Here is a 12,212-nt window from a genome sequence, read left to right as displayed (position 1 = left end):
CACATAACCTCCCAGAACCAAAGAAAATCATTAAGTATCAGAGATGAGACATAATGTTCCAGAAATGCTATAAAACAAATCAAGTCCAGCAAGAAAATTGGTTTCAATTCGTTAGAAGGCCAAAGTCAAGATCGCAGCTGTAACTTGCATATTCCACGTGTACGTCTTCTCTGGTGAGGGCCAGAGCGGACTTCACTGGGAGAGAAGAGGGTAGAACAAGAGGGAGACAGCGATCCAACCACCGGAGGTGAGGAGGCTCGACTGCCCGATACCCACCTCGAGGGTTTTGGGTTTTTTTTTTTTTTTCCTCTCTTTTTCTTTGAAGGTTCCTAACAATTCTCAGGGCACTTACAAATGGGAAGATTTAGTTGTGGCTCTGCTGGATCACCACTTACTCTTGGTCTCTCTCAGTCCGATTAAACCCTCATCTCAACAGCACAGCTTGAAAAGCCCAGCTGCTTTCAGCTGGTTGCTGTCTTTGTCCAGCTGCTCCCAGCAGGCTCGGAGGCCTCCTTAACACCCAGCGGCCACACAGCAGGCATGAGCATCCCGTCGTGGGCTTGGCTGCGGTATACCTGGCACCTCCTCTGCTCTGGTGCAGGCAGGCCCTTCAAGTGTGCAGGTCCTCTCTGAACCAGCTCTCCCACTTAACAAATGCTGACTAGGGTGTGTGGCACAGGAACCACACCGCCAGCTGAGAGCATCTGGAGCTACTTTTTAAAGCCCAGTTCCCATCATTTAAAACACACTTCATCATGATTCTCGGACACTTTTGCGGCATTCTCCTTGCAAACTTGCACGTTCTCCACTAAGCTTAATTGTTTCCGAACGTGCAGTTCTGATATGGCAGGGCAAGAAAAAAAAACTTGACCTGTAACAAAGCCGCCCTTGATTCTGCCTAATTACTTCTCACAACATGCAAAATACTCATTTGTTCATAATTAAAGTCTGTGGAAATCTTCATGGTAACTTACATACTCTCTCTCCAAAATATCAAATATCATATTGGTAGAAATATGAAAACAAACCATGATCATCTCCCTCAGCAGAGTATCAACTTATCCCAAAGAAATGATTTAATGGCAGAACGAAATGTGGGTAAGGGCTGGATTTATAACACATCAGTTCCATAGAACGCAGAGTTGAACGATTTAGGGTAACTGTTACACTCTGTCTTTTCTTACGCTCTAGTCTCCCATGAAGAACATCCATCAAAGCTGATGGGAGGTTAGACCACACACACATGCGGTGGCTGACACCGGAAGGGGTGTCAGTGAGGCCAATCCGAAAAGGGCCAAGCAACAGTAAATACACAAAACTTCTAAACAGTTCCAAGAGTATAAATATCCTAGCAGGAAAAACAGGCCCCCACTGGTTTTCTTTCATTATCTCTGAGGGCATCTACCAATTCCTCTCTTCTTTAAATTTCAAGGGCTTTGATACATGTAACTTTTAAAATCAGTGACACTGTAGAGAAAAGGGAGCTTACTATCCCTATTTGACAGGTGAAAGAACTAAGGAATTGAGAAGTCAGTGGCTCGTCCAGAGCTAGGGAAGGGGTTTGTTAAAAACAGAACCAACTCTAGAATCCGGGCCTCTTTATTCCAAATGCAAAGTCTGTAAACCCATAACATCTTCCTGTTTGCTCTTAATCATCACAAGAACATATAACTCCTGAAAAATCTGCGCGGTGACCTGGTATCATAGAGGACTCACTCCTGTTTGCCCTTGACCATCACAAGAGCAAAGATCTCCCTGGAAGGTCTGCCTGGTGGCCCGGTCACATGGGCACTTCCCCAGCCTCCTCTGCAAAAACCATCTGACATCTGCTGCTGCCGTCCACGGCAGCTAACACTTCACACATTTCTCTCCTAAGCCTGCAGCACTCCTGATGCAATAGTGGGAGGGGGAAACATAAGCAGAACGGAGACTGGCTTCAGTGCAAAGATAAGAACTTCCCCGGGGTGAGAAAAGGGCCAGCAATCGGTCTTAAACCTACTTTGCCAAGTGGTTCATGAGCAGCTGTAACATCTGCCTGTTTTTCTCTGGGAGCCGATGAACAAGGCTGTGGATTTCAGAGACCCGAGATTCTTGATTCTCCAGCTCTGCAAAGGAAGGAGGTAGGTAATATGTGATGAATGTCACAGCTAACTCAGTGGACAAGGCCAAAACACAGGACACCATGGGTTGGGCACAACAGGCTGAGGATTTCCCAAGGGTTTAGGATCCTGTTCTGTGTACTGCTGACTAGAATGACTAGACCTAGAAGTGCTTTTAATGGCACTTCCCATAACAGAATTCATTTAAAAAAATGACCATCAAGAAAACTCAAGCCGCAATGATGACGTGATGAAATGCAGCCAGTCAAACACACACTCAGAGCAGGAACACTCTTGGGAGCAGCTGGCTTCCTAGAGCGACGGCTTCATTTCAAGGAAGGAAGGAGCTTGGTGCCCCTGTCAAGTGATAAACAAATTGTACATGAGCAACATCACAAGGGTCTCAAATACTAAAATAACACCTCGAGATGGCACCAGAGAAATCAAAGGGCCTCTCCAGCGATTCTCAGGTCAGGTGCAACCACCTGCCTGGTAAAGAACGGAACGGCAGAGAAAAGGAGAAAGTCTTCCTGCCACCCTGTAACCTACGTCGCGGGCTGTCACGTTCTCTTGGTTGAACCCGGGGTAGTGGCTCCGTTTCTCTGGGAAACAGACTGATGATACGCACCACACCTATCTACAGGACTGAGGTGAGGCTTCATTAGAGGACGGTTGCTATGGGTTTGGAATTTCTCTGCGAAGGAAATCACATAAACACTATCCTCACCTCCAGTGTTCTCCTGTGTCTTTCTCCTATCTGTTTTACAGGGGCAACTCTGAGCAGGTAAGGCCACATGAATATTAGGTACTACAGAATGAGGCCAGCAGTAGCTACCGGGGTAGACAGAGTCTGCAAGCCTACAGGAAGCAGGGAGAGGCAGAGGCTAGCGACACAGGAGCACGGTGGGGATTCATGCCAGATTTAAATCTGACAGAGAATCCACTGCCCCTTACAGGAGGCCTGCCCCACGTAGACAGATTCCAGTCTACTCAGGGTAGCTTGCACCTAATCCCCATGTATTTTAATACTAGTAATATGACGCTCAGGACTTGGATGATACAGCTGAAGAATGATCGGAAGCTGGAAATGCACGCCATGATGGAAAGAGGACTGGGAAGTTATATAAATGGTGTCCTATTCAGGGAAACTCGCCCGATGCTCAATTTAGGTAATGTGCAAAGTCTGATTCATTCCGAAAAATACCACTCCGGGGCTGGAAAAAACCCCAGGAGTTAGAGCTCCAATAATCAAAATTAGAAAGGCAAACTTGCTTTTCTCACCTCTCCCCACCCCCAAAAACTCACTTCTGAAGTTTCTCCCCTCCACTGGAAATTCAGCGTGGTGACAAGGTCCCTAGCAATCTGACATTGTTTTGCTCTTATTCTGCGTCAGTCTCACGAGTGTGTTATGTGCCCGCAGAATATGAGGGGTTAGGTAAATCCTTCTTTGGGGATGCTGACCTTTGAAGTAGAAATTTCTATTCCTTTCCCCTTAAAACTGTGAAAAAAGAAAACTTACTTGCTGCTTTGATGAAACTTCTTTGAAACTGGTACATCATAAGTGGTCCTGGAAGCATTCTGGAACAAAAGGATACACACTGGTCAGTTTAACAAAAACAATCATATTCTCTGTACATCACAGCCTAGAGACCGCAAGACTGCATTACAATTTCTCAAAGATAAAAGATTACGAGGAAGTAACAGCAACTCAGTTTAGTCCAACGGAGTTTCCCTTTGGAAAGGGTCCTGAGATGTCACCTGAAATTGTCATTCTTTTCCTTTTTCAGAGGATGGATACAGTCTATGCTTCACAGTCACAACTGGAAAAGTGCTAATGCAAAAGTCTAGCACAGACTGAGAGATTTCCTTTTTAGTCAGTGATTCAACCTCAACAAGAGCATTTTAAGATGTGTCTGAGGAGCAGGCAAGTAACCCAACATTTGCAGTTACCTGGGCTTAAACCCTCCTCTTCCTGGTAGCTTGTTAATTAGTCAGCTCATCTGGAGACACTATGAGAGACTTCTGTAGGTGTTTCTGTGGCGAATTCACTATGGAGCATTGCTCCAAAATGCCGAGGTGCTAGAAACCCTAACATTAGGCATGAAACAACCACATTATTACCTGCTATTTTTAAAAGTATATGTTTTACACTTACTGTCCGTAGCTCATCAATATCAACATGCACAAGTAAGTACTAAATATGAACCTCTACCACAGGGTTTTGCATCAACCACAACGGTAGTCTTCGGAGTATGACTGTGTTTAATGAATACGTTTAACTACAAACTTGAGTTTTTTTTCTGAGAGTACAAATAATAAGCTTCTCGACAGACTAGTCATTATTCATGGTTCAGACTTCATTTTATTCTCAATGGATCCCCTAATTCAACTCTTAGTCATCACTTGCATTACATCTTACTCTTGACTCCAAGACCCTTTCAGCAATTCCCCAACAGCCAATAAAACCTGCATTACCAATTCCCTTTCTGTGTCTTTCAAGCCAAGCACATTTTCACAAAACCTGTCCAAATGCTTATGCGTTTCATAATTACAGTTCTCTTCTTCGTTTAAGGATAGACCCGTACTTTCCTGTGTAAGAAGAACTGAAGTAGAGAACTTGAACAGTCCTGCACTTCAAGTCCGGCACACCCTTCAGTCTACTTGTGAACCTGAGATGTGAGCAGCTGGTCAGTCATCCACTCCCTGAATAGCCAAGGGAGGGGTGGAAGGTAGCAGTGATATCACACATTTTATTACAAAGAAAACAGTCTCTTCTCCAGTAAAGTAATATTTTCCAATCTAAGCAAAAAGAGTCAAAAAGGAATTCCATCAAGTTCTCATTTTAAAGGAGCCATGTCAACAAAATGCTCTATCTGTGCAACACACAAAACTATCGTAGCCCATAAGGTATGTCATCATGCACGCTCAACAGAATGAGACACGTGATTCCTTCTTTTCTTAACAGATGATTCACGGATTGCAGGCAATACCATATTTTAGGTTCTGTTAAAGGCTAACTGTCATAGGAGCTTCTCAAAAAGAGCAAAGCTTCCTAAACCACTGCACAATGGCAAGCCATCAACTACGGATGATTTACAGTCAGGTTGACCAGCTGAGCGAATTGCACTCACACGTAGGCTGTTTCCACATCTCAAGCCCCCACCCACCAGCTCTCTGGAGGCTGAAAATAAAACTGCTTTCTTCCTGATTGCATGATAACAGCTGAGCTGGCACCAGGTCCTGCAAATGGAAAGTCCCTACCTTAGGTAGGTCTTCAAAGCACTAGTGATGGTCTTTATCTCCCATTCAGCACAGATATCCGTTTCTGTTTCAGAAGCTGTTTTGGGGTCTGAAACGAAGAAAAGACAATGTGTAAAACAGAGCTGAAGATACAGCCAAAAAACAAGCATGCATAAAAGCATTCAACCTCCCTACTAACCAAAGAAATCCAAATTAAAACAAAAATGACACCTACTTTTTGCTTATTAAATTAGCAAAACGTTTAAAAATCCAAATGTCTACTCTGGCAAAAAAAAAAAAAAAAATGGAGTGAAACTGATCCTCTCAGAAATTGCTGGAGGCAGATGAGATAAATGCAACAGATTTGAAAAGCAATTTGGCAATATGTATCAAGTCCTAAAACTGTTTATACCCTTTGAAGCCACAATCTCACTCTCACAATCTATCCTCAGGAAATAAGACAGGGCATGAGAAAAGCTACAAACCCACCCCCCGCAAATATGCAACACACACCGTTCTTTAGAAGAGCAACAAAACATTTGGGGAGAAAAGAGAAAACCGAAATAACCGATGAGAAAACAATGATTAAGTCAATCGTGGGATATTCCTTCTGGAATATCATGTTGCATTTCCATGATAATGATGACTATTCAGCAAAATGGAAAATGCCTGGAGTATCACGTAATATCAAGCACAAAAAAAATTCAAGATTTAGAAGTTTGTGAGAGACTCATATGAACAAAGGCTGAAAGGAAATACTGTAAAATGAAAATACTGGTTGGGTTAGAGTGGTAAATTGTGGTTTTTATAGTTTCTAAATTATGACTTGATTCCATTACTTCTCTCTCTATTTTTTTTAATTGCCTTAAACCAAGAAGTGCAACGAAAACCACCATAATTTTATCAGCTCGATCATTTCTTCCTTTGTCTCCTCCTGCACGGACTTTCAGTCAAATGTCTGTATTTCCAATAAGGGTAGATTGTATGAGATAATTCTTACGGTCTTTCTGAGCAGCACACGGGCAGTGAGAGTGAGAGGCTGAGGCTGGGAAATACGAACTGCTTCACAAGCCAGCAGACTGCCGTCTTCTCACTGGCGAGGCCATCAGAAGCAGAGTCTTTCAGTACAGCTGAAGGGAGAATCCAGCTTCCCTGGGCTAAAGACTGGTGACTTGCCTCCCAGCTCCATTCCCCACTTTTTTTTTTCTGCATGGAGCCTCATTGTCAGCTGGGCTGCTACCCTCTTCTCCTCCACGTGCTCAGGTGAGGCTCCATCCTTCCAGGGGTGGAGAATGAGAGCTCTCAGAACCCCACCACTGGTTCAGGGATGAACCGAGACCCAAGCCAGGCCAGTCAGAACGAAGCCCAGGTCTTTTCCAGGAGACAGCGGGAAAGACACCTACTGTTTCTTGCTGTCTTTGCACCTGGGAGATTGTCCAACTGCTCTAGGAGCCACTATGTGGAGCCCGAGAGTGAAACCGGCTCCAGACAAAGCTGGAGAGGAGAGAGGCAAAGAGAGTGGGCCTGGACGACACGGTCTGAGCCCTTGTATCTCGCCATGTCTTTTTAATCCTGTGAGCCAATAAATTCCCTTTTTCCTTAAGCCAGTTGAGATCAGGTTTTCTGTTCTTTTTTTTTTTTTTTCAATCCAAAGGTATCTAAATGATACAGAAGGTAAACAGAGACAGCCACCGGACCGTCTCTTTCTGGACAGTCTCTGAGGAGAAAGAGGTTCCTCCTGCAGGAGGCCAACAGCCTTGCAGCTGGAGACGGAAAGAGCCACAGGCAGATGCAATATATTTTCTATTTACCAGGAAGGAACCCACTTCCATCCTACTGGGAAGAGGCCAAATAATCACGAATGGCTTAAGGACTTAGGCTCTAATCCCCAAGTAAAGGCACATACCCAGCTGGTACCTACTGCTCTCACCATGTTTCCCTGGCACGTCTGGCAGATGAGCGAATAGAGCCCCAGTTCGATAAACGTTTGGCTTCTGAACGGCAGCACATCTGTGTGTCTGCCAGTGATCCTGGGCAATAATGGAGTCTGTCCTGACGTTTGAGACAAACAAGGAAAAACCTAAAGAGCATGACTGTATTCCTAGGGCCACAGAATGATAAACTCCGCAGAATTCTATGAGAGCAAAAATGTCTGAGAAGTAACAAAGCATGCTTTTCCAAATATCCCAGACCTCTGCAGCTTGAATTCTTCTCTTGCTCTGCCATCTCACACTCCCTTCGTGGTTTCTTCCTGTGGGAGCCTATGTACCAAAAAGCTTTGCTGAGCAGGACCTTCTTCCCTCCCCATCCCCCAGACGCAGGGAGTGCTGCCATGGTGCATGGTTCCTGGATGCAAGACAAATGTTACTGTACATTTTTCTGAGGAACCAACCCACTCTCCCCAAGAAGAGTGAACATGACACTAAACAAGCAGCAGTTGGCAGGTCTGGGAGTTGTGAACTGTTCCATGAACCACATTTAGCAAACTAATGATTAGCTTCCACTTACCCGGGCTCTGTAACCATAGGAATATTGTGTAACCGTTACAGAAAGGAGAGTCAAATTACAGCCCGGCTAAAGGGCTTTTTATAGCACTGATGAGGCAGGGCTCATAACTTGAACATGTCCATTTTAATTCATCTAATATCCAGACTAAATTGAACACAGCCTCCCAAGCTAGCCCATTTCAGAAAGTGCTGTCAATTCCCGACTGATGCTCCCCTCACTTACAGAAGCTTCTTGGCAGCATCTTAATATGGTGCAGACACTTAATTGACCATTTTCTTCAGAACTCAGTACGTTTCTCCCTACCGTGTCGCTTGCCCATTGTGGACTTAGTAACACTGACCTAACCTCGGCGAGCAGTCCAATGGACAGAAAGGCATCGTGTAGGTACAGTGAAATGAGCGGACGTCCTCCCCAGCCTACTCCCACGTGAATTCAGACAACAGGAGACATGGACCTGAAGCAGTGGTTACAAGGGTAAATGGTCTTGGAAATGACACCCTGGGTCAGTCCCAAGATCCACTGAGTCCACTATCGCACTGCTGACAAAGACACTAAGGATCTTCTGGAAGAAGTGATTAGAAAAGCCACCTGTGTGCTCCTAATTTCCTAATGACACATTATAATCTATGCAAATTAAAATGTTTTTCTCTTTAAATGAGAAGGTAATAGATACACATGATTAAAATAAATTCAAGCAAAAGAAACTGATATACATCAAAAGGTAACCCCTTCCTCTGCTAGAGGCTGCTGCTAATACTAATTTTGTGTGTACACACACTCTAACAGTATGCACATAAACAAGCATATGAATATGGACAGCTTTCTAAAAACACAAACGCAAGCACATTACACGTGTCATTCTGTGCTCTGCTATTTTCATTTAACAATAGCTTAAGAAAACTGTTCCCTTTCAGTGCACAAATCTATCTTCCTTATGGTGCTTCACCATACATAGTTAATGTCCCCATTCGTGGAGATTAAGATTGTTCCTTGGCTTTTGCTACGGTAAACAATGATGTAAACTACATGCCTTGCCCGTAGGAAGGAAAAAATCTGGTAAGTGGAATTATTGAGTCAAAAAGTATATGCATTTTTCATTTTGAAAAATATTGCTCAACTACCTCCCAGAGGCTGTACCATTATATTTAAGTATGAGTGGGACTCCTTCCCCAAATCCTTGACAACAGTATCAAACACTCAGATTTTAGCCAATCTGATATGTTAACAAAAAAGAGGTCATGTTTTATTTTGCATTTTTAAGTGAGGAGGAACATTGAAAACCCTCTCCCGTGTGTGTGTGTGTGTGTGTGTGTGTGTGTGTGTGTGTCAAAGTCAAGTGTATTAAGATATACTCGCCCTCTTTGGGTGTACAGTTCCATGATTTCTGAACAATATATATAGTCATGTAACCACCACCACAATCAAGATATAGGTCATTTTCATTGCCCCCCCAAAATTCCTCTGTGCCACTTTCTTTATAGTCAATCCCCTCCCTCCACCTCCAGCCCCTGCCAACCCGTTTCCATAGCATAGTACTTCTGAAATCCATCCACAGTGCTGCACATGCCAGGAGTTCGACCCCTCTGTTACTAAGTAGTGTTTCATTTGACGCACATGCCACAATTTGTTTATCCATTGACTAGATGATAGACACTTGGGTTGTTTCCAATCCTGGGCTGTTATGAATAAAGCTGCCATCAATATTTGCACACAGGCCTCTTAGACTACATTTTCATCTCTTGCATAAATACCTAGGAATAGAACCAGGTAAAAATACGTAGGAGTGGGTCACACGGTTAAATGTGTTTAACTTTATCAAAGCTACCAAATGGTTTTCCAAACCAGTTGGGCCATTTTGTATTCCCACCAGCCAATGTGAGAAGAAGAACTCGCACTGCTTCACATCTTCATCACACACGAAATGGTCATGTGTTTAATTTTGACATTTTAGCTGTTCTAGTAGGTGCGGAAAAATAACATTTTTAAAATTTGTTCTTCCTTAATGACTAGTCGTGTTGGTCATCTTTTCATGTGCTTTTTGGCCATTCGTATATTTTCTTTGGTGAATTGTTCAAATCTTTTCTCCATTTTAAAAACTGGGTTGGTTGTGTTCTTATTACTGAATGTGCAAGAGTTACTTTTAATACAGTCTGGATACAAATCACTTATCAGACAAATTTTGCAAACATTTTCTCCTAATCTGTCACTTCCCTTTTCTTTTTCTTAACATATTTTAAAGAGCAGAAGTTTTTATTTGGATAAAGTTCAGTTTATCAGATTTTTCTTTTATAGTTCCTGCTTTTTGTGCTCTACCCAAGGAATCTTTTCTAAACCAAGATCACAAAGGTTTTCTCCTGTGTTTTCTTCTATAAGGTTTATAGTATTATCTCTTAGGTTTAGGAATATCACCCATTTTGAGTTAATTTTTGTATATGGTTTAAGATAAGGGTTTGTTTTTTCTCATACGGATGTCCAATTGTACTAGTACCGTTTGTTGAAACAACTGTCCTTTCCCAATGAACTACCCTGACACCTTCAACACAGATCAACTGACCAGGTATTTGTAGGTCCTGTTTCTGGATTCTTTTGTCTATTCCACTGACCAATATGTCATTCCTGAGGAAATATCACAGTCTTGCTTTCCTGCATTTAAACATTAGTTGCATTTTATTTTCTCGTCTTTTTCTAAAATCTTCTTGAGCCTTTCATTCTCCATCTCCATTACATTTTCAAGGAAGATGTTTAAAAGTATACTATCTTCCATACTATACTACAAGCACTTTTTTCAAGACTAGATTTAGTATTTAGCAATTTGATAAGCAATGTGTTTACTCTATCCAATTATTTTCTAATTATAGAAGTCATACCTCTTAAAAGATTTTAATTGTTTTCCCTGTCTAGTGCCTAAGAATCCAGAGAACCTACAGTGACTCCTATTCTGAGATCCAACAGCTCTTACTTTCTCAATTCCCAACTTAGGAGAACCTTCCTGAAGCATCCTCACAGGTCTCCCCATGGTGGGAGGAGCAGAGAGGAAGGTGAGCTTCCATCTGCACCCTCCATTCTCTGGGAACTCAGGATGTTGGTCATAGTTAACTTACTAGCTCCCAGTGAGGCGGGAAGCCCCATAAAAAGACCGGCAGAACCCCTAGGCAGGGCTGCTGCCCTCCTCCCAGCACCGTCGGGTTCCCTGGTCCAGAGGCTCTATCTCACTTTCTGCCTCTAAAGTGGTTAACTTACACCTAAAATTCTATTGGTTCCCTGAGCTCATTTCTGATTGGTTATTTGTTATTTCCTTCACTCCTGATTGGGTATTACTCTCACTTCTGATTGGTTATGTCTCTCACTCCTGATTGGTTATTTCCCTCACTCTTGATTGGTTATTTCTCTCACTCCTGATTGGTCTATTTCTACAAAGCTTGTTCCTGGTTGGTCAACTTCTGTTGTACTTTATTTGCATATGATGTTGCAAAGCGTAAAACTGGCAGCCTATAAAAGGCCTGTGTAAACCTACAGACGGGATCCAGAGTTTGGAGTGTTCACTCCTCTGGGCCCGCTGGCGTAATAAACCTGAGTTCTCCAACTCTCTGAGTGCTGCTTGGCCTCTCACCGGGATCCAGGTTGCTGTCACAACTGAGCTGTAACGCATTTTTCCGCAACACCAGAAGGCTCAATCCTTCACCCAGCCTCCTGTCTCCTAGTCCTGGTCAGCACTTGTCTGCTCCCCTTTACTGCTGGGAAAAACTGGAAAAGCACAATGTGCAGGGCTCTGCTCTTCCATGAAGCTAATTTTCAAAGTGCAGGGCGTTTCCACTCACTAGCAGGCAAGCCTTTAGGTCTCAGGAGTTGTCATGAAGAATGTCTATTACTTTAGGGTTGCTTTGGAAAGAAGTCCTTACTGGCTTTTATTTATTCTACTCTGTGAAAGGGTGTGTGGGAAACAAAGGGCACAAAGAAAAGGTCCCAAGGGAGTAAGAAGGATGGTTCCTGGCTGAATCAGAGATCAGTGGGCGACGCATGCTACTGTAATTTGGTGCTTTAAAGCATCGCAATTTAATACTTTCCATGTGTTCTCTGCAGCACTGACTTTAAACGTTAGTTTAAAGACAAAAACAAAACAGGAAAAAGTTACAGGGTAAGATGAGAAAAAACAACAACAATGCATTTGCATTCCTTTACCGCCACTGTGAGATACTAACAAAGACACACAAAAAAGGATACAAAGTTTCACCAGCACAGAAAATGTGGCTCACAATCAACATTTTCTGTCACTAGAGGAATACGCACCAGGCCAAGCGCAGGTGAAGCCTGGAGGAAGACCCACTTGGAGGAACAATGTGACAGGTGATGGATTTCCATCCACCC

The 12,212-nt window shown here is 43.2% G+C and overlaps 1 protein-coding gene across 5 annotated transcripts in view; it reads right to left on the bottom strand.

Annotated features, from left to right (window-relative positions):
- Positions 1-12,212, bottom strand: part of ARHGAP26 (Rho GTPase activating protein 26) — a 416,457-nt gene that overhangs the window by 152,347 nt on the left and 251,898 nt on the right. For all 5 annotated transcript variants that reach the window (XM_074360866.1, XM_074360863.1, XM_074360867.1 and 2 more), the window contains 3 exons: positions 5,361-5,448; positions 3,619-3,677; positions 2,000-2,105 (listed from right to left, as the gene is read on the bottom strand). In XM_074360866.1, coding sequence (XP_074216967.1) covers positions 2,000-2,105; positions 3,619-3,677; positions 5,361-5,448 — 253 coding nt within the window. The remainder of the gene's footprint in view (positions 1-1,999; positions 2,106-3,618; positions 3,678-5,360; positions 5,449-12,212) is intronic.

The sequence above is a fragment of the Camelus bactrianus genome, chromosome 3 (assembly GCF_048773025.1).
Source record: "Camelus bactrianus isolate YW-2024 breed Bactrian camel chromosome 3, ASM4877302v1, whole genome shotgun sequence".
Classification (NCBI taxonomy): domain Eukaryota; kingdom Metazoa; phylum Chordata; class Mammalia; order Artiodactyla; family Camelidae; genus Camelus; species Camelus bactrianus.
Note: the sequence above shows the minus strand (reverse complement) of the source record. Positions and strands in the feature narration are given on the sequence as shown.